The 20,692-nt window shown below is 42.3% G+C and overlaps 1 protein-coding gene across 1 annotated transcript in view; it reads right to left on the bottom strand.

Moving 5' to 3' along the window:
- Positions 1 to 1,604: 1,604 nt before the first annotated feature.
- The window catches only part of TRMT9B (tRNA methyltransferase 9B (putative)), a 91,433-nt gene continuing 72,345 nt past the window's right edge, over positions 1,605 to 20,692 (bottom strand). The window contains exons 3-4 of the mRNA XM_040334692.1: positions 9,669 to 9,842; positions 1,605 to 2,795 (exon numbers count right to left, since the gene is read on the bottom strand). Of these exons, the coding sequence (XP_040190626.1) occupies positions 1,771 to 2,795; positions 9,669 to 9,842 (1,199 nt within the window). The 3' untranslated portion in view covers positions 1,605 to 1,770. The remainder of the gene's footprint in view (positions 2,796 to 9,668; positions 9,843 to 20,692) is intronic.

Here is a 20,692-nt window from a genome sequence, read left to right on the forward strand (position 1 = left end):
TCTAATAGGCTTAAAAAAAGGGTGGCCTCAGGGCACAGAGAACTGCGCCTGTAGCCCACCCAGTTGTGTGACAATAGCGAACAAATATTCATGCTGTTGTAAAACGGATTCTCCTCCCAGCCAATAAGGAAGCGGGTCATGAGGCCCATCACTGATTGGCCGAAACGAGATCCAATCCAATTGGCCGTCAGAGGAGATGCTGGGGAACCAAGATAGCAGCCGCTCACAGCCCAGAGAGATACCCCGCCACCTGGAGTGCTGCCCGCTAGATGGGGTAAGTGACTGACCGACGGTAGTGGTGACACCCGTGACCCAGCCGACCGGTCGGGCTTCTGTTCTGTCCGTGACCTGACCAGGGGTTTTAGGCAGGTGGATTGTTTGCGCCCCCCCCAAAAAATAAAATAAACCACCAGCCACCACTGATTCTCTGGATACCAGCAGCAGATCCTTGCAGCTGGAATGACCAGATCATGCAAATAGCAGCACCTGCCCAGCCTATATACATTAATGACAGGCTGACAGCGGATGTCTGTGGGCAAATGCTTGGTGTGCAACTACAAACAGCAGCAGCCAGTGTTAGTCTGTCATTAGTTTATGTAGGCTGAGCAGCTGCTGCTTTTCGCATAATAGCCTCCTGTAAGGGGAACTTTGACACTATCACCTAGAAGTGCTCTGCTGCATTTAATTGGGAGTTAAAGGGGTTGTAAAGGTTTGTTTTTTATTTTCTAAATAGGTTCTTTTCCTTCGATTTCCCTTCTAAATGTTTTTTTCTTTGTCTGAATTTCTCTCTTCCTGTTCCTTCTCAGTAAGCTTTCCACCATCGTTCTGACTGGGGGTTAGTCAGCGTGCTCGCCCCCCTCCCTTGGGACTACATCCCTGCGGGGAGACGCTTCAGCACGCTGACTAACCCCCAGCCAGAACGGCTCGAATGATGGTGGAAAGCTTACTGAGGAAGAACAGGAAGTGAGAAATTCAGACATAGAAAAAAACAATTAGAAGGGAAATAGAAGAAAAAGGTAAGTGAACCAACAATGCACTAGCTTAAAGGAACCTATTTAGAAAATAAAAACGAACCTTTACAACCCCTTTAAATGCTAAAATTACACATTTAAAGCGGAAGTTCACCCATAAAAAATTTTTTACCCTTAGATTGATGCTCATTTTGTCTAGGGGAATCGGCTAGTTGTTTTAAAATCGAAGCCGTACTTACCGTTGTAGCGAGCGATCTTCTCTGCCGCTTCCGGGTATGGGCTGCAAGACTGGGCGTTCCTATTTTGATTGACAGTCTTCCGACAGGCTTCTGACGGTCGCATCCATCGCGTCACGAGTAGCCGAAAGAAGCCGAACGTCGGTGCGGCTCTATACTGCGCCTGCGCACCGACGTTCGGCTACTTTCGGAAAATCGTGACGCGATGGATGCGACCGTCGGAAGCCTGTCGGAAGACTGTCAATCAAAATAGGAACGCCCAGTCCCGCAGCCCATACCCGGAAGCGGCGGAGAAGATCGCTCGCTACAACGGTAAGTACAGCTTTGATTTTAAAACAACTAGCCGATTCCCCTAGACAAAATGAGCAGGAATCTATGGTTAAAAAACGTTATTTCCGGGTGAACCTCCACTTTAAGGAATTGCTTTACACATAAAATGATGCTAATTAATCAATGTCACACAAGAAAGGATAAGGAGGACATCCCAGGACCATGTACTGTACCTCCAAAAGCAATTCAGCAATGAGTGATCTCATATTCCTTTCAAGCTAACTTGGTAAATATTAGCTGTCTGCAACACAAGATAACTTCTTTTCTGCAATTATACACCAGTTGCCATGGTCAAAGCAGCAACTGATAACATGCAGTTCTGGGACATCACTCTCCAAAAGACTCCGTAATTCTCCTTCACGGAACACATGGTAATATCTCAAAAATTCCTTGGAGTCTAAAGTATCAGCCTCCTGATCGCTGGCGGCTACCGTTTCATCCAGAACTGAATCGCTGGAATCAGTCGTAGATGTTCTCTTTAGAACTCTGCTTTGGGTACACTTATCAGTCTCATTGCTACTAATGCAAGTGCAGTGCTTAGAGTCGGTCTGAAAGCCGGTTTGCTTTGTGCCATCCTGAGCCACTTCACAGTGCCTTCCATTTCCTGTTTTTGAGGAATCTAAAGTTAGGAACCACTGCTGCTTTTCATGGGAACTGTTTTTAATGAAAACATCATCATCATCAAAACTGTGCTCCTTGAGTATTATTCTCTGATGTCCAAGATCTAGACTGCAGTGTCGAGAAGGCTGCACAGATACAGTACTATTCACCCAACCACTGACCGGGCTCAGAGACTTCATTTTGTCAATTTGTCTCCTTAAGGAGGACTCATCAAGGGATCGAGAGAAGAACCAGGACCGGATCGATTTTCCTATGGCACTGTAGAGTCTTGATTCTTCATTAGAAAACTTAATGCAGCATGATTCAGCTGCTATACAGTTGCCAGAATTGTGCGCTTGTTTCGATTCCAGTGTGTGTTTCAGATTATGTAAGTTAATGGTCTCATTCTCTCTCGTTGACTTCAAGGCTGTGTTGTGCTGCTTTGAATTCTGTTTGCTTTCACATTGGCTTGTGTCAGAGGTGCATCGAGTCAGCAATGCTTTGTTCCATGGCACAAACACGTCTTGCTTTTCAAACCTGCGGCTCTTTTGTTCCATGGCCCATACATATAACATTATCTGACCACCTGGAAGCAGGATTCTGGACATTTCTTTTATTGCACGGATCCTTCTTTGTTTGGTGGAAAAATGATGAATAACTAGAACAAAAAAAAAAAACAGAATCCAGAATTATCTGTCAGCTTCTTAATAAATGGTCTTCACTTTGCTTTTAAAATATAATCTTTTTTCTCGATTACTTAACAACATGAGAACATGAGAACCAAGAACTGACTAGCAATTGTTTGTCACCATTTTCATAATTCTCATCATAGCTGCAATCATTACATTTATCGTTTTAAGATAACAAATCAAAATGATTTAAAAAAAAAAAAAAAGAGGATAAATCTTTGCATGAGACATTAAACTAAATATATGGTTTAACCACTTCCCGCCCGGTCAATAGACAATTGACGTCCGAGACGTCCGAGAAGTGGTTCTGTTATCCTGACTGGACATCTATTGATGTCCAGCAGGATAACATGCTGGGGCACGCAGCACGGCGATCGGTGATGCGGGGTGTCAGTCTGACACCCTGCATCTCCGATCTCGGTAAAGAGCAGGGGACAGGGGATATCTCCTAAACCGTGCAGGTTTAGGAGATATCCTGGGTAGCTATAGGTAAGCCTTAAAGCGGTGGTTCACCCTAAAATCCACTTTCTGTCACTAGATCCAGCATACTGCTGACATCTGCAGTATGCTGGATTTTTTTTTCTTTTTTTTGTACTTATCGTTTTATCCGTATGTCTGCTCCGGCTCGAGCGGGGAATCCGTCGGGGAATGGGCGTTCCTAAGTAAAGCGCAGTTGATTGACGGGCTTGGATAGCGCGTCACACCTTCCGGAAATAGCCGACGTGACTCTCGGCTGCTTACGGCGCTATACGGCGCCTGCGCATGCCGTGTAGAGCTGACTGCGCAGGCGCCGTAAATTGCCGAGAGTCACGTCGGCTATTTCCGGAAGGTGTGACGCGCTATCCAAGCCCATCAATCAACTGCGCTTTACTTAGGAACGCCTATACCCGGAAGGATACGCCGCTCGGAGCCGGAGCAGACATACGGATAAAACGATAAGTACAAAAAAAAAATCCAGCATACTGCAGATGTCAGCAGTATGCTGGATCTAGTGACAGAAAGTGGATTTTAGGGTGAACCACCGCTTTAAGCCCTGTACACACGATCGGTTTGTCCGATGAAAACAGACTGATGGACTGTTTTCATCAGACAAACCGATCGTGTGTGGGCCCCATCAGTTTGTTTTCCATCAGTGAAAAAAAATAGAACATGTTTTAAGTTTTTCCTATGGATAAAAAAACGATAGAAAAAAAACAATGTCTGTGTGGAAGTCCATCGGTCAAAAATCCACGCATGTTCAGAATCAAGTTGACGCATGCTCGGGAAGCATTGAACTTTCTCAGCACGTCGTAGTGTTTTACGTCACCGCGTTTTGGCACGGTCGGATTTTTGACTGATGGTGTGTAGGCAAGACTGATGAAAGTCAGCTTCATCAGATATCCGAACGTGTGTACAGGGTTTTATTGTAGGCTTACCTGTAGCATAAAGTGGTCTGTTATGCTCTGTACACAAGATCGGTTCGTCTGATGAAAACGGTCCGATGGATCGTTTTCATCGGACGAACCGATCGTGTGTGGGCCCCATCGTTTTTTTCCCCCATCGGTGAAAAAACGTAGAACCTGTTTTAAAATTATCTGATGGTTAAAAAACCGATAGAAAAAAACGATCGTCTGTGGGCAAGTCCATCGGTTAAAAATCCACTTATTCTCAGAATCATGTCGACGCATGCTCGGAAGCATTGAACTTCATTTTTCTCTGCACGTCGTCGTGTTTTACGTCACCGCGTTGGACACGATCGGATTTTTAACTAATGGTGTGTAGGCAAGACTGATGAAAGTCAGCTTCATTGGATATCTGATGAAAAAATCCATCGGTCCCTTTTCATCGGATGAACCGATCATGTGTACGCGGCATAGAACCTGTGTAATTAATGTGTGTCGTGGATTAAAGGGATGATGTGGCAACCCTAATGGGAACGCTTCTGAATTGCACATGTGTTCAGTTGTGATAAAGATTTCAGCACGGATTGCTCTCCTCCTACAGGAGTTGACCCCCTCTATCTACCATGTATTGGCCAGCACTGAATTCATAGCTGTGACAAAAATCCGGTCCTGAGCCTTGCAAATTTGCACCAAAAACGCACCTAAAAGCGCTGAACAAACGCTTTTTTTATTCGCAGTGAAAACGGACATACAATTCGCACAGGATATATGTGAATCCAGCCTAAGCCAAATGATTGTGTCGGAATATATTAAATTAACAAAGCAAAATTCAGGGCAGGAGGAGTTCAAGCGAGGTCAGATTATGCAGGAAGTCAAACGCTGGGCTGAGTTTTAGTATAAATAGGGCACACAGAAAACACACAATTGCTTTCTGTGTCCTAGCGCCGCCGGGCAGGGATGGACTGGCCATTGGGACTACAGGGAGTTTCCCGGTGGGCCGATGGCTCAGTGGGCCGGCTTCAGTGACAGCGGGCTGCTGCCCCTCTCCGCTCCTCTGTCTCTCCCTTCCCTCAGCGCTCACCTCCTCTCCCTCCCCGCAGCGCTCACCTGGGGGGAACAGAGAAGCAGGGGGAGGAGCAGAGGAGACGACAGAGGAGCATGGGGGAGGGGACAGACAGCTGACTCAACAGCTATGGCCTGGGAGTTTCTCATTCTGCCTAAATAATGAAATAATGTCTAGCTTCCCCACTGGTACTGCCTATAAGAGTACCAGTACCAGCCGTTCTACTGTAATAAAGTAGAACGGCTAGTGGCTAGTGAAGGGGGAGAGGGGGCTTGGGTGGCCGAAGGGGGGGGGGGGGGGGTGCAGGATTTGCCTGGCTGCCATGGGAGAGACCTGTCAAAGTGGGCCAGTCTGGATCAAGTCCAGGGCCAAATTTTTGTCCCAGTCCAGCCCTGCCGCCGGGACAACCCAGAAAAGAAAGTTTGAGGTCGCTCTGTGCAGGCCTGAGATGTCAGGCAAGGCAGATAGCAGGAACTATAACTAGGCATAAATCAGGATTAAAAACAAACTGGGAAATCAGGAAGCTTTAGGGCCCATTCACACATAAGCAGCTGTCGCACAGTGAACCACAGCAGTTTGCTGGCTGCGAGCTATCTGTTTCGGCTGCATTAAGGCGGCGGTAAGGGACAATGTGGTGCGTGATTCAGCACATCACAGCTGCTTTTTTTTTCAAGCAAACTTTACTTAAAGCACACAAAAGTGACATTTCATTAATGTTACTGTATAGCAGCACAGGGGGGTACAGGCAGTACACCTGTAAGGGGGCCGGAGGTCCCCAGGGCCCAAGATAGCAACGCCCCTTTTTTTTATTTATTTTTTATAAAAAATATATATATTTTTTAATATATTTTTATTTTATTTTTTATTAAAGGGACAATTTTTTATTTTTTTAGAGGTGCGGAGGGGTCCCCAGGGGCCCGAATGGCAACCCCCCTTTTTTTTATAAAAAAAGATAAAAAAAATTATATTAATTTTATTTATTTTTTATATATACTGTATATATATATATATATATATATATATATATATATATATATATATATATATATTAATTGTTTTTTAATTAAAGGGCCCAGAGGTCCCCAGGGCCCTGGTTGGCAAGCCCCTTTTTTTTATAAATGTTTATTTATTAGATATGTGCATTCCCGTTCGTACGAATGTTATTTTCATACGAAAATTTTCATTTTCGTACCCGCAGAATAATGTGTACATACGAAAAAAATAAAGCACCAAAATACGAAAACGACAGGATTACGAATGAGCCGCATAACGAACAACCGCAAATACGAACGAACGATCTGACGAAAATACGACAAAACGAAAATGGCAAAAGAACAAAAATTACATCTATAACAAAAGATTTGCATTCTGTATCCTGTTTGAATCCCCTCTCTGTTCGCACCCTCAGCCGTATGTTCACACGACATCCACAACAAAAGACCCGCACTCTGTATCTTGTTTGAATCCCCTCTCTGTTCGTATCCTCAGTCGTATGCTCACACGACATCCACAACAAAAGACCCGCACCCTGTATTTTGAATTCCTTTTTTCTGTTTGTATTTTGGATTCAACAGAATGCAAATCTTTTGCCACAGATGTCACACGAACACACGACCGAAAACACCAAAAGAAAAAGGACCCAAAATACAGAATAGAAATCTTTTATTATAGATGTAATTTTCGTTTTTTTGAATGGGCAGTGAGTGTAGTTAGTGAAGCAGCTTCTCTTTTGTGCCGAGTAGTACAGTAAAGCCAAATAAACTTTTCTGTGGATTTTCATCTGAAGGGAGATCAGTTGAACCCAAAAATGGTTTTCTGATGGAGTTTAAAAACGAACAAATTTTCTGAGAACGAACGGAAAACGATCGTTTTTATGTTTGTTGTTAAAAAAGTCTGACCAAGTGTATGGGGCTTAAAAATCGTTAATATGGATGAGCCGCGTGTTGAAAGTGCCGCGAATCCCCGTGATATATTTACGAAAGTACAAAATGACGAAAATCCTTTTTCTGTTCGTATCTTCAGTCGCATGCCCACATGACATCCACAACAAATTGTCATAGATGTCACACGAACACACGACCGAAAACACGAACAGAAAAAGGAATCCAAAACACAGAATGCAAATCATTGACGAAAATTCATGAAAATTATTGTCTAACAAGTAACGAACATGAATTAAACAGAATAACGAACCATCCCGCATGTACGAAAATAAAACAGTAACGAAAATACGAAACGATCGGAATACGAAAAAATTTCGTCGTACGAAAAACGAACGGGAACGAACAGGAAAACGGGCGTCTTACGAAAAACGAACGGAAACGAACCTACGGAACGATACGAAACAGAACAAAAAAAAACAAAAAAAAATTCTGTGCACATGTCTATTATTTATTTATTTTTTTATATATAGATTTATTTTTTTTTATTAAAGGGCCCAGAGGTTTATTTTTTTTTATTTTTATTAAAGGGCCCAGAGGTCCCGGATGGCAACCCCCCTTTTTTTTTGTAATTATGCCTGAAGCTGTGTAAGAGGCCCCATAATTCCTGATGGCGGCCCTGTAGCAGCATGTTGCGTTGCACTGCTGTAGAGTGAAATGTGATCCTGTCCAGTGTGCTGTGATAAAATGCAACATGTCTGCATTTTATCGTAGATCACTGTAGCACTGTTTTGGGCTGAGTGTTAGTATGAATAGGGCACACAGAAATCACACAATTGCTTTCTGTGTGTCCTAGCGGTCACTGGCATTCTTTCAGTATGGAAAAACGCTGGTTATTGCACTGCAATATGTGAACTGGCCCTAAGACTATACCAGAATTTGAGTAATGGTAATGATAAATTACATAAAAATTCCTGTGTACGAACAGAGCCCATTGTGTTAGCTAGTATTAGTCAAACTGAAATGAGCTGCTTCTGAAATGTTGGAGATATTTGCTGCTTATCTAAAGAGCTTCTTCAGTTGTACAGAGTGCCCGAATCTTACCCCAGACAAAATTCACTGTCATTGTATACAATGCATTTTTACTCTACAAAATAGAACTTCAATTTATATTTGAAGGACAATTCAGTAACATTTTATAACCGTCAGCACTGACAGCAGCCATCTTCCCAGGGGAGAACCAGCAAAACTGTCAAATTGCTTACCTTGATGCACATTATGAGGAGTGACAATACTTGAATCCTTTGCAATAAGTCAGCAGTATAAGGAACAGTGGAACTAACTAGCGAACTTAGTGACAGACCAGGACTGAAATAGAATGTAGAATACTGTGCTGTCACACAGTTTATTTTTTATAGTGGCTGCTAACAGGTAGAAAATGATGACAGACTTGCCAATGATAGTATCAAAAAATGAAAAATGTAAAATGCCCGTTATTTACAAGATAGTTTAGCCATTAGAGGAGCTCTGCCCATATGTCTCTGTAAAACATACTGTGAGGAATTAACAAAAAGTGGTGCAAGCACAATGCATCGTTCTCCTAAACATAAAATAGAGCTGATGCGGTTCCTAATTAATGAAAGGGGCATAAGCTCCTTTGTTAATTAGGATTGATCAGTTCTCTTTCCTGCCGTGTCTCTGAGAGGCAGCACAGAGAACATGAGTGCTGGAAAAAAACTTCTGCGCTGCAGCTGCCCCCCAGAGCCCCCTTTTACTTACCTGAACCCGATCGTCCGAGCGACGAGCACAAGCCCAGCAGCTCCAGCCATTGTCTCGGACCCTCATTGGCTCCCGCTGCTGTCAATCAAATCCAGGGACACAGGGGCGGTGCCGAGTCTGTTGTCTCTGTTGATGGATGCAACTGCAGGATTTAGGAGCGCGCCCACATGGGTGCCCCCATGGAAAGCGCCTCTCCGTGGGGGCACCCGATAAAGAGGAGGAGCCAGGAGCGCTGCCGGGACATAGAATACTAATTCTATGTTTCCAATAACAGAAATAACATGGCTTAGTATCACCAGTGACTAGGCCTGTTTCTTATTCTGAAAACCACTACCAAATCCCTAAACAGATCCTGCAGTGCTGTACATAGCATCAGTTTACCAACTCTATACTATGTATAGTGGGCACACAATGTTGCATTGGTGGTGTGCAGCACTAAGATGCTCTTTCACCCTTGCAGTGCAGATACTTGGCCCACAGCGATTATGTGTCCTCTGATTCATAAATATCTATATTCAAGGGGCATCCCAGATATGTATCTGAAGGCATAATATTCCTTACCTTATTTTTTTTCTTGGGAACACTAATTATGTTTCTACATAAATTCCCTTGTGCGACAGCTTCAGGGAATATTTCCAAACAAGTTGAAAAAAATTACCTGTAAATCATTAGCTATTACTAAAATCTGTCCAAATGGAATAAATCCGGTCTAAATGGAGACAAAAGTGTTAGACTTACCTCCAATGGAGATGACAGTGTCAAAGCACTGGTCTCTAAAAGGCAGATTCAGGTTGTCACACACCATGACCTCGAGGTTGTTATTCCTACCAATCTCCACTAGAGGCTCACAGTAATCACAGCCCAGATTATACGTCTCGGCATTCACACTTAGGTACTTGCCTGTACCGCAACCTGCAAAAAGAAAAAATGTCTTGTGTTACTTTACAGACTGGATGCATCAAATAGATTGATTCATACAGCAGTCTTCTTCAGCTCTGCATCCATAGGCGTGTGCACAGGGTGTGCCAGATGTACCTGGGCACATCCTAATCACTCTTTGTGGCACAGATTCCCCATTTAAAACCCTAATATTTCACCAATATATACATATCACATTACATTTTAGCTGACACCAGAACGGATTACTTAGAATCTCCAAGGTCACTAATTTCTACCCATGCCATGTCTGCCTTCCCATTGTTCCTTGGTCTGAGTTTTTTGGTTGGCACCGCTTCCTCAGCTCCCTTCCCAAGCATATATTGCTGTCATCCTTAGTGAACACAGCCACAGACACCTAGGCTTTGCCTTTTGTCGAGTATGGGGTCTTTCTTTTTTCTATGAGACCCCTCTTACCATTTGTCCATCATTTATTCATGTGTTAAATTACTTTTTTATTATTCATTTCCAGATATATCTTACATGCATCCACCCCTGAAAAGCGAGCCACATCTCGCAAAACGCATCAGTTGTTATAGATGTCATGTATACTCATGTACAGGGTGGGCCATTTATATGGATACACCTTAATAAAATGGGAATGGTTGGTGATATTAACTTCCTGTTTGTGGCACATTAGTATATGTGAGGGGGGAAACTTTTCAAGATGGGTGGTGACCATGGCGGCCATTTTGAAGTCGGCCATTTTGAATCCAACTTTTGTTTTTTCAATAGGAAGAGGGTCATGTGACACATCAAACTTATTTGGAATTTCACAAGAAAAACAATGGTGTGCTTGGTTTTGACGTAACTTTATTCTTTCATGAGTTATTTACAAGTTTCTCTTTGTTTACAGCCATTGACATGTCGCCGAGGTTAACACGTGCGGAGCGGATAGAAATTGTGTTGATGTCTGGTGAACGCAGTAACTGGGTCATTGCAGCAGATTTCAATGCAAGACAGCCTACGAGACCACCCATCTCCCATGCTACAGTTAGCAAACTGCTTGCTAAGTTTCGTCAAACTGGTTTAGTGTTGGATTTGCCAAAATGTGGACGTATGAAATCTGTCACCAATGAAGAAACATCAGTGGCTGTCCTAGCGCTTCATTCAGCAAGAGCCCACAGCGTAGCACTCGCCGCATGTCACTGGAGAGCACATTGAACACATTTTATAAGTGGTCAGAAACTTGTAAATAACTCATGAAAGAATAAAGTTACGTTAAAACCAAGCACACCGTTGTTTTTCTTGTGAAATTCCGAATAAGTTTGATGTGTCACATTGGATTCAAAATGGCCAACTTCAAAATGGCCGCCATGGTCACCACCCTCTTGAAAAATTTTCCCCTCACATATACTAATGTGCCACAAACAGGAAGTAAATATCACCAATCATTCCCATTTTATTAAGGTGTATCCATATAAATGGCCCACCCTGTACTTTAAATGCAATGCAATCTTTAACTATGTGCAATATTGTATCGGCTTTGCCTTTGTATGTTACTTTTTTATGTGTGACTATTTCTGTAAGAAATACTTTACTGTACTTACATTTGTCAATTTTATTGGCCAATTGTGCACACCTCGCCTTCGAAGTCCCAAGGGCACAATCCATGTTTCCCTAATATTTCACCAAAGCCCCCTAACAGGGCTCCTAAAAAATGTGTACAAAACGATAAAAAATAAAATAAAATAAAAATTGTAAAAAATTATAAAAAGAAAAGCAACTGACACCGCCCACTGCCCTACTGATACTGTCCACTGCTCTACTGGCGCCATCAGTATATATACACACATGCACACACATATACAGTATGTGCTTGAGCTTTGAGGCGCACACCCTAATGCAATTAGCTGTGCACACCTATGTCTACATCCAAATGTATGTCTGTGTATTGTCTGCCAGGAAGATAAGGAACCTGTCACAAGGAGAAGACCATTCTCAGAAGCTTCTAATGGAAGCAGTCATTGCCGGCGAAGTAATCCTTTTCCAAATCACGCCAAGTAAAGTGAATGACCTATAGGTTAGGAAATGTCTGTTTCAATCAGAGGTTTCTAAAACTTGGCTTGGCTAAAAACTGTTTCAAATTAGGAAAAAAAATCACAAAGTTAAGTGAATAGAAGTGTGTGGGAGGCATTGTATTAACAGTACAGAGATGCTTCATAATGTCTCATATACTTGACTGCCGAAAGGGATCACATCGTAATGTGAATTCCCAGCAAGTAGACAAGAGCACCCCCTGTCACTTAGTATATGGAATGACAACATGCTGGCGATGAGATGTCAGCACACACAATTAATTATCTGCTCCTTATAGGAACCATTTTACCAGATTAAGGTTTTTAAATAAAATCTTTGCAGCAGTACAGCACATTTAATAAAAGTTTCCAGAAAACTTGAAAAAAAATCCAAGTCCTAAACAGTGCAAGTTTAGTAGGATTCTGTCACTTTCCGGAGAATAAAAGCAATAACATCTTAAATGCTAATGAACTGATAAAAAAATATACAAAACCTAAAATAAAAAATATATATTCAACATCAGCCGGGACATATGCATAAATACAAAAAAGATTAAAATCAGTGGCAGTGTAGCCAAGGATGAAAGCCCCAGAACCCCAATATGTCAGTGTGTATTACACCTTATTCTCAAGAGGGAAATCCTGGAAAAAGAGGTGCAGAACCCCAACAATTTAAGGAGTATCATACCCCTTTCTTAAGAAGAAGCTGTTCGCACAGCATGCCCCAACCATTTCTAAGACTGCATTCACATCTGAGCGTAGCGTCTTTGAGCATTTTTTTTATTTATTGCGGGTTATTTTTGATGAGGAAGCTGCAGTTGGTTTATTCACATTCAATAACATTATATTGTTTGACCTCACAGAATGTTTGGTGGTGTCCAATCCCCAGAGACAGCAGGTTAGTACTATGTACAATCAGGTGCCCAGATTCACGTAGAATTGGGCAAATCTGCAGCCGCATAACGTATGACATTTACGTTACGCCGCCGCAAGTTTTACGGGCAAGTGCTTGATTCACAAAGCACTTGCCTGTAAAGTTGCAGCAGCGTAGCGTAAATCCCCCGGCGCAAGCTCGCCTAATTCAAATGATCCAGGTAGGGGGCGTGGATCATTTAAATTAGGCGCGTTCCCACGCCGAACGTACTGCACATGCGCGTCCCTAAAATTTCCCGACGTGCATTGCGCTAAATGACGTCGCAAGGACGTCATTGGTTTTGACGTGAACGTAAATGGCGTCCAGCCCCATTCACGGACGAGTTACGCAAACAACGTAAAAATTAAAAATTTTGACGCGGGAACGACGTCAATACTTAACATTGGCTGCGCCTCCTAATAGCAGGAGCAACGTTACGACGAAAACGACTTACGCAAACAACGTAAAAAACTACCGCCGGGCGCACGTACGTTTGTGAATCGGCGTAAGTAGGTAATTTTCATACTCTACGCTGAAAACTACGGGAGCACCACCTAACGGCCAGCGTGAGAATGCACCCTAAGATACGACGGCGTAAGAGACTTATGCCAGTCGTATCTTAGGCTAATGTCGGCGTATCTAGCTTTCTGAATACAGAAAGTAGATACGCCGTCGCAGCTTAGCAATTACGGCGTAATTGTTCTCTGAATCTACCCCCGGGTTTACAAGTACATGCATGTAAGTGCGTGTTACCCCCACCTGTTAATTTGATTGGGCTGCCCAATGCTTTGCAACAGACCAAAAATCAATCAAACAGCATTTTTGCTAGCGCAGCACAAGACTACGCACAGTAGGTGTGCGAGGATGCCGTTAACAATTAATGACACTGCGGCGCACAAACACATGTAACAGGGGTTACCGAAGACAACCCCGTTGACACAGCCCAGGCGCGTGAATAGGCTCTAAAGGGCACAGGATGGCATAGTGGCCAGTGTACATTAAAGGAGTTGTAAAGGAAAAAAAATATTTGCCTAAAATTAATGTCTGCAAGGTAGACAGACAGATTAGTGTAATGATTTTGTTAAAAAACTAGTAAATACCTATTAAATTCCTTCATCTATATCACCCTCGGCGTTCTAGTTTCTGTTCTCTCATGCACTTCCTGGTTTGCGGCGCTCGTTCATGTAAGAACTACATTTCCCAGTATGCATTGCGGCACGCCCAGTAACTCACACCTCCTTGAAGTCTCTAACACGTCAAGAGCGTCCTGCCACACAGATGTAGTTCCCAGGAGGGGGTGAGAATGTTACTGACCACCGCAGTAAAGCCTCCCTTCACGGTGGTCAGTAATAATCAGACAAAGAGGAAGTGAACAGAACAGAGAAGAAATAGAGCAACTTCTGAGCAAAAACCAACAATGAGGAAGTGAAAAGAGGAATGTCTGCAGGTAAAGGATGCTTATTATGAAAACACATTTTTTCCTTTACAACCCCTTTAATACAGCTGGAGACACAGGCATCTGCAAGGTAGCAAAGAGCGAAGTCACCGCTTGCCATGCAGCTATTATTTATTTTGCAGAATGCTTTTTTTAGACAATATAATCTTTTTATAGCAATAGATGTATATTTTGCTTATTATGTACACATTTTTCATATGTCTCAATTATTGGGCTCACATTCTGTTAGCCTTGCTTTAGAGAATGATATATTAGCACAATTATTGGTAGAGAAGAGGATGATGCATAAAGAGACAGCTCATTGTATAATATACAGTAAGATGGCAGCAATAAGCTTCTCTAGGATAATTCTACATGAAGCCTGTTCATTATGTGTCAGGATCACTTGAGCGAAACGCAGTAGAAAAACACTGTTAATATCTTCAGCAAAGGTCCCTATACACACCCTATTCACCCCTAGCAGTATACTGGCACTGATAAATCATACATGAAAATCAATGGCCAATAAAACCCTGAAACTGAATATAGATGTTTAAACACTTTAGCCCAAGTTATGTTAATTGGAAACAAAAGCAATGTGTGAAGAAACCAAAAGCCATTAATAGTCCAAGACCTAGCAAGTCTCTGCAGGGCTGTGGGAGACGGATAATACAGGGGAGGCTTTTAAAAGAGAATTCCTACGAACACAGGCTGATATATTGAAGTGTTAAGTATGCAAGGCTATAAAAATCATCACACTCATTAGCGGTATTTGCTTTATGAGATCTTCATTTTCATGTCACTGTGCAAATCACGTCCATTTATTTTTACAGGATGGAAGAACTTTACCAAGAATGCATATTACGTATTGAAACATATTCTGCCAACGTTTAATGCGCTGCCCATGTCATTGATTACAAGAATCAGGCAGGGGACAAGTAGATGGCTTGTGGTGCTTCATTTTAGATCTGAACTCCAGTAAGCTTATACAAAAACTACACAAGGGTGTCCCCACCAAGGGATTGAAAGGCCTGCAAAAAAAAAGAAAAAATTGGGAAAAGAAAACAGTGTTTTTTCAATTTTTTCAAAGCCGCAATGATCTGGTTCTATTTCTTGATCATTCCAAGTCAGATATCTGTGCCCTCTATTTTTGATAACTTTGCTACTTTCTCGAGCCTGCATGTCAATTGGAACAAATCAAATATTTAACCACTTGGCAATACTGCCCCCCCCCCCCAACTAAATCTCCATTGCCCCTCTTCAGTGGGTAACACAAATTAAGTATTCCCCCTGATGAAGATACGTTTACCCTGTATCAAACACATTTAGGGGAGGGGCCAGGATGACATGACAGCCAGTCTACCTACTTAGGAGAAACCATACACCATTCCAAAACCAGCCGCTGTAATATTTCATGCCATACACAGAGTGGTGCACTAACACACCTGGCACATGCGAGTACCCCACTTGGGGGTTGTTCTTATTTGTTTAATAAAATGTTTAACCACTTCAGATCCGTAGGACGTCCTGGACTTTGAGCGGTGATATCTGAATGATGCCTGCAGCTGCAGGCATCATTCAGATATCTCTGTCTTCAGCCGGCGATTCTGTGCACCAGAAGAACGATCAAAGCGGCGGTTCCGCCGCTCGATCGTTCTTCTAGGCAGCGGGAGGGGACGTCCCCCCCTCCCACCGCCATCCGGTGCTTCTCCGGGCTCTCCCGTGCCATCGGGGGCCCGGAGAGCGAATCGGCCGGCGCGCGTTGCTGAACCATAGAGATGACTGGTGACCAGATGGTCACAGTCATCTCTATGACCGTCGGAGGGCCGGGCGCGACGTTATGACGTCACGCCCGGTACCCGGAAGTAAACAAAGCCGCAATCGCGGCTGTCGGCATGTAATCGGTGAAATGTTTTTCACCGATTTCATGCTTGTAAGCCTGTAGGAGAGATGTGGGGTCTTATTGACCCCACATCTCTCCATAAAGAGGACCTGTTACAGTGATTCCTATTACAAGGGATGTGTACATTCTTTGTAATAGGAATAAAAGTGATCAAAAAAAAAAAAAATGTCAAAAAAAGTGTAAAAATAAAAAAAGGAAGTAAAAAAATAAAAAAAAATAATAATAATTTTTTTTTTTAAAACGCCCCTGTCCCGGTCGCTCGCGTGCAGAAGCGAACGCGCATGCAAGTCCCGCCCACATATGTAAACACCGTTCAAACCCCACATGTGAGGTATCATCGAGTGCGTTAGAGCGTGTGCAACAATTCTATCACTAGAGCTACTCTGTAACTCAAAAATAGTAACCTGTAAAAAAATTTAAAGCGTCGCCTATGGAGATTTTTAAGTACCGAAGTTTGGCGCCATTCCATGAGTGTGCGCAATTTTAAAGCGTGACATGTTAGGTATCTATTTACTCGGCGTAACATCGTCTTTCACATTATACAAAAAAATTGGGCTAACTTTACTGTTTTGTTATTTTTTAATTCATGAAACTGTTTTTTTCCCTAAAAAAAGGCGTTTGAAAAATTATTGCGCAAATACTGTGCGAGAAAAAAAGTTGCAATGACCGCCATTTTATTCCCTAGGGTGTCTGCTAAAAAAAATATATAATGTTTGGGGGTTCTGATTAATTTTCTAGCAAAAAAATTGTGATTTTTACATAAAGGAGAACAGTGCCAAAATAGGCCCGGTAACGAAGTGGTTAAAGCGGTATCACACTATCAAGGCTTTTTATTCCCTGTTATTCCCGAGATACTACGTGGGAAGCCCAGGATCCTGTTACCATTATAGAACCCAGGGGTGGTTCACAAGCGTGTACTGACTGAGCATAATCGCTAAGTCGCACGTGCCAAGGTGAGCATTAAATACCTAGGTGGTCACTGGAATAAGAGCACCAATGCATGATCTGCAACACCTGTCAATCATTTTTAGACGCATGGATTTAGAAGCATGTCAGCAGTGCTATTACTGGATACCACGCATATGCACTTTTTTCAACAGGACTGTCACAGCATTGTTTTATAAAAAGACTTGTTTTTGCACAATAGCATTTTTGCTATTTAAAGTGGGACTAGTATTGTTCCCTATATACCACCGGACACTTAGGCCTCATTCACACGAGGCGGACTCCGTTGCTACGGAGTCCGCCTGCTCCCGCCAGCTCAGTGGGAGATCAGTCCGCAGATCTCTGCTGAGCCAACGGATGACAAGCTCCTCTCTGCTCACTGAGCGGGGAGGGGCTTGTCGGGCACTGCTGTCTCCTATGGAGCGATCTGATGAAAACGGACAGCATGTCCGTTTTCATCAGATCTTACCCGATCCGATCCGCATGGACGGATGGGGACGTGCCCCCTATACGTCTGTTTTTAGCGGATCGGATAGGGTCGGATGTCAGCGGACATGTCTCCGCTGACATCCGACGCTCCATAGGGATGCATGGAGCGGCCGTTCAGGTCAGCCGTCAAAACTGACAGGCGGACCTGAACGATCCGTCCGTGTGAATGGGGCCTTATAGCTGTGTTACAAAGCACTTGGATGCACATGAGCACTTTATTATTAATGTTTTAATTTACATAATTATTGTTTTTATTTTGGTCATATCCCATCTATGTCACATTAGCACTACATGTGTTTGTTTTAATCTTCAGCACGCATATATTGTGTAATATTCCAAAGCGCAGCGTATAATTTACTATTTTTTAACACAAATTAAAGGAGTTGTAAAGGAAAAAAAGTTTTTTGCTGAAATTACTGTTTACAGGGTATAGAGACATAATAGTTAACTGATTCCTTTTAAAAATGATTCAAAATAGATAAAAAACAATCATATAATGTACCTGCAGTTTAGTTTCGTTTTTGCTGTTGTTTCCTGGTTCTCTGATGTACAGAGCCAGAGAGCCAATAGAAGGCAGTGATGGTTTGTAAAACAAAACTGGATTGGTGCTGAGGGGTTTTAGACACACAGTAATCACACCTCCTTGATTAGTCACCACAGTGAGAAATCTCCCAGTACTGTGGTGATCAGGAAACAGACAACCAGGAAGTGTCCAGAACAGAGAGGAATTACAGCAACATCAAAGCAAAAACTAACAATGAGGACATGAAACCAGGACTGCAGTAAGGTAAAGGAAGCTATTTAGCTAAAAAAAAAATCCTTTAGTGACCCTTTAAGTACCTTGGCATCACCCTTACCAGATCAGTCTCTGACTTTATTCATTTGAATGTTTCCCCTTACTCTCTTTTCTAAACTAAATGCCTGGAGCAGTCTTCCACTTTTTCTGGATGTTTTCTGCAACTCCCCAGTATGAATTCCAAAGACTATTTTTAAAACAATGAATGACTTTCTTTGACAGAGAGGTACACCCAGGATCAAACTCGCAGTCCTGCAGCAACCTTGGAAGATAGGCAATCTGGCAGTGCTAAATTTTCATAAATATTTTCTGGCTGGTCAACTGGTTGTCACCCATCGATGGCTAAACACTCCTTTTAATGAATCAGCATGGTTCCTATGAAGCCCTGACAGATCTGGTACATAAGAGCTCGAAGTCTCCACATACTAAGACCTGCTCAATGAGATCTGATATTAGAGCTGGAGAGTGGTTCATGGGATGGTGTTTGGTGGCTCCCACTAATTTTCTCTTCACTCTCCACTGTGGACGAACCCTTGCCTGCCTCATTTTTACAATTATCCAGATCCCATCTTATGGATGAAGTGGAAGATGCTGCCTGTATGTAGATCATTCAACACTGTGATAGAGGATATGGTTCTTAGTTTATTATCAGACAGCGCAATTTCTTTCCTTTTTTTTTGCGTTGAAATCCTTATATCAGCTCCCTCTCACTTCTTTGATTATCTCCTTTCAGGTTGGTCTCCTCTCAGCCAACCAGCCTTGAACAACTGTTGAGGGATGATGGCCTTACTAAGCCAGTGTCTCCTATAAAAAAACAATTATTCCCTGGTAGGCTGCTGCAGGTATGGGCAGCACTGAGCAATATGGGTGGCTGATGACCCTGAATTAAATGTTGATGATTGGGATGAATTATGGGAAACACCCTTTACATGATTCTTATCAGCTAGAGACCAATTGATCCATTATAAATGTATGCACAGTCTTCCTGGCCATGGTTAAACTGGACAGAATTTACAGAGATCGACCCTCCTCCCGTTGGCATTGTTCTCATGCCAATGCTAATCTCATTCACATTTTCTGGGACTGCCCAGTTATTCAGCAGTATTGGGTAGATGTACTGGCCTGTATACAGTCGATTACCACTATTTCTCTTCCTCCCTCTATCGGGGTATAGCACTTAAGTTTGGTAGACACTATGACATCTACTATAGTCATTTGTACTTTACTTACACTGTTGCTCTACTACATTATCCTGTCCTGGAAGAAGGCTTTTGAGCCTACTCTTGCAGCCTGGAAGGCCTTGGTGAATAGAGCTCTTCCCTTTACAAAGCCATATTCTCAAATAGAGGTGTAACTTCCAAGTTTAATAAGGTTTCTGCCTCTACTGTCTAGGACTAACCCTTTTGCACTACTGTATGTTCTTACGGTTGTGTTCCAGAATACATTGCAGTTAATTTGACTGTCTATTCCTGGACATCAGTATATGTTCTATTGAATCACATGCTTTTGCTCGTTATACCCTGGAGATCGCTCTAGACTCTTGGAATTTCTTTTATATCCTTATTTCAGTTTAGGATGAGGAGTATGCTGTACTAGTCGCAGATGACAATGTTTTCTGCTAGTTTCTTTCACCATGCTGTTTGACCGAGCTTTACGCATGCATTTTAAAAAAATTCAATAAACTTTCAATAAAAATACATTTATAAAAAAAAAAAAAAAAAAGTTTTGATGCCCCTTGAAATGTTGTTTTTGAACTGCTTGTCCAAAAATCCCAATAGTTTAATGCATGTCAGCCTGGCACACTCCTGTGACTTTCTGTAGCTCCAGGGAAAATGAGAACCTTCAACAGAACTCATACTATATTGTAGGTTTCCTGATGAACCAAAAAAAAGTTGGTACAACGTGGGGAAAAGTTAAGCAACAATAGAAAGTTACATTAGAGGGAACAATTACAGGAAAGAAACAAAGACTCTGGAAAGAGTGGAGGGGTGGGGTTGTATTTGTATGTTAAATGACCGGCATATGTATAGTAAAATAAAAAAATAAAATAATCATTATTTTGCTGATCTAGAATCTGACAGTAGAACAATGTACTGTAGACCATTCTATTTGCTGAGAGTTTTGACAGTAGTAATTGTTACAGCTCTAAATATACACCCCCAGGCGCAAATTCTAGCGCAGCTCTTGACCAATTACGTAACACCACAAACAAACAAGAATGGGATTATCCTGATTGAGTTATTATTAATGCTAGGGATTTTAATCAGGCACTTTAATGGAATAAATACAGAAAATGCTAAATAAATAATCTAGCATATACAATTGCT

The sequence above is a fragment of the Rana temporaria genome, chromosome 1 (assembly GCF_905171775.1).
Source record: "Rana temporaria chromosome 1, aRanTem1.1, whole genome shotgun sequence".
NCBI classification, from domain to species: Eukaryota; Metazoa; Chordata; class Amphibia; order Anura; family Ranidae; genus Rana; species Rana temporaria.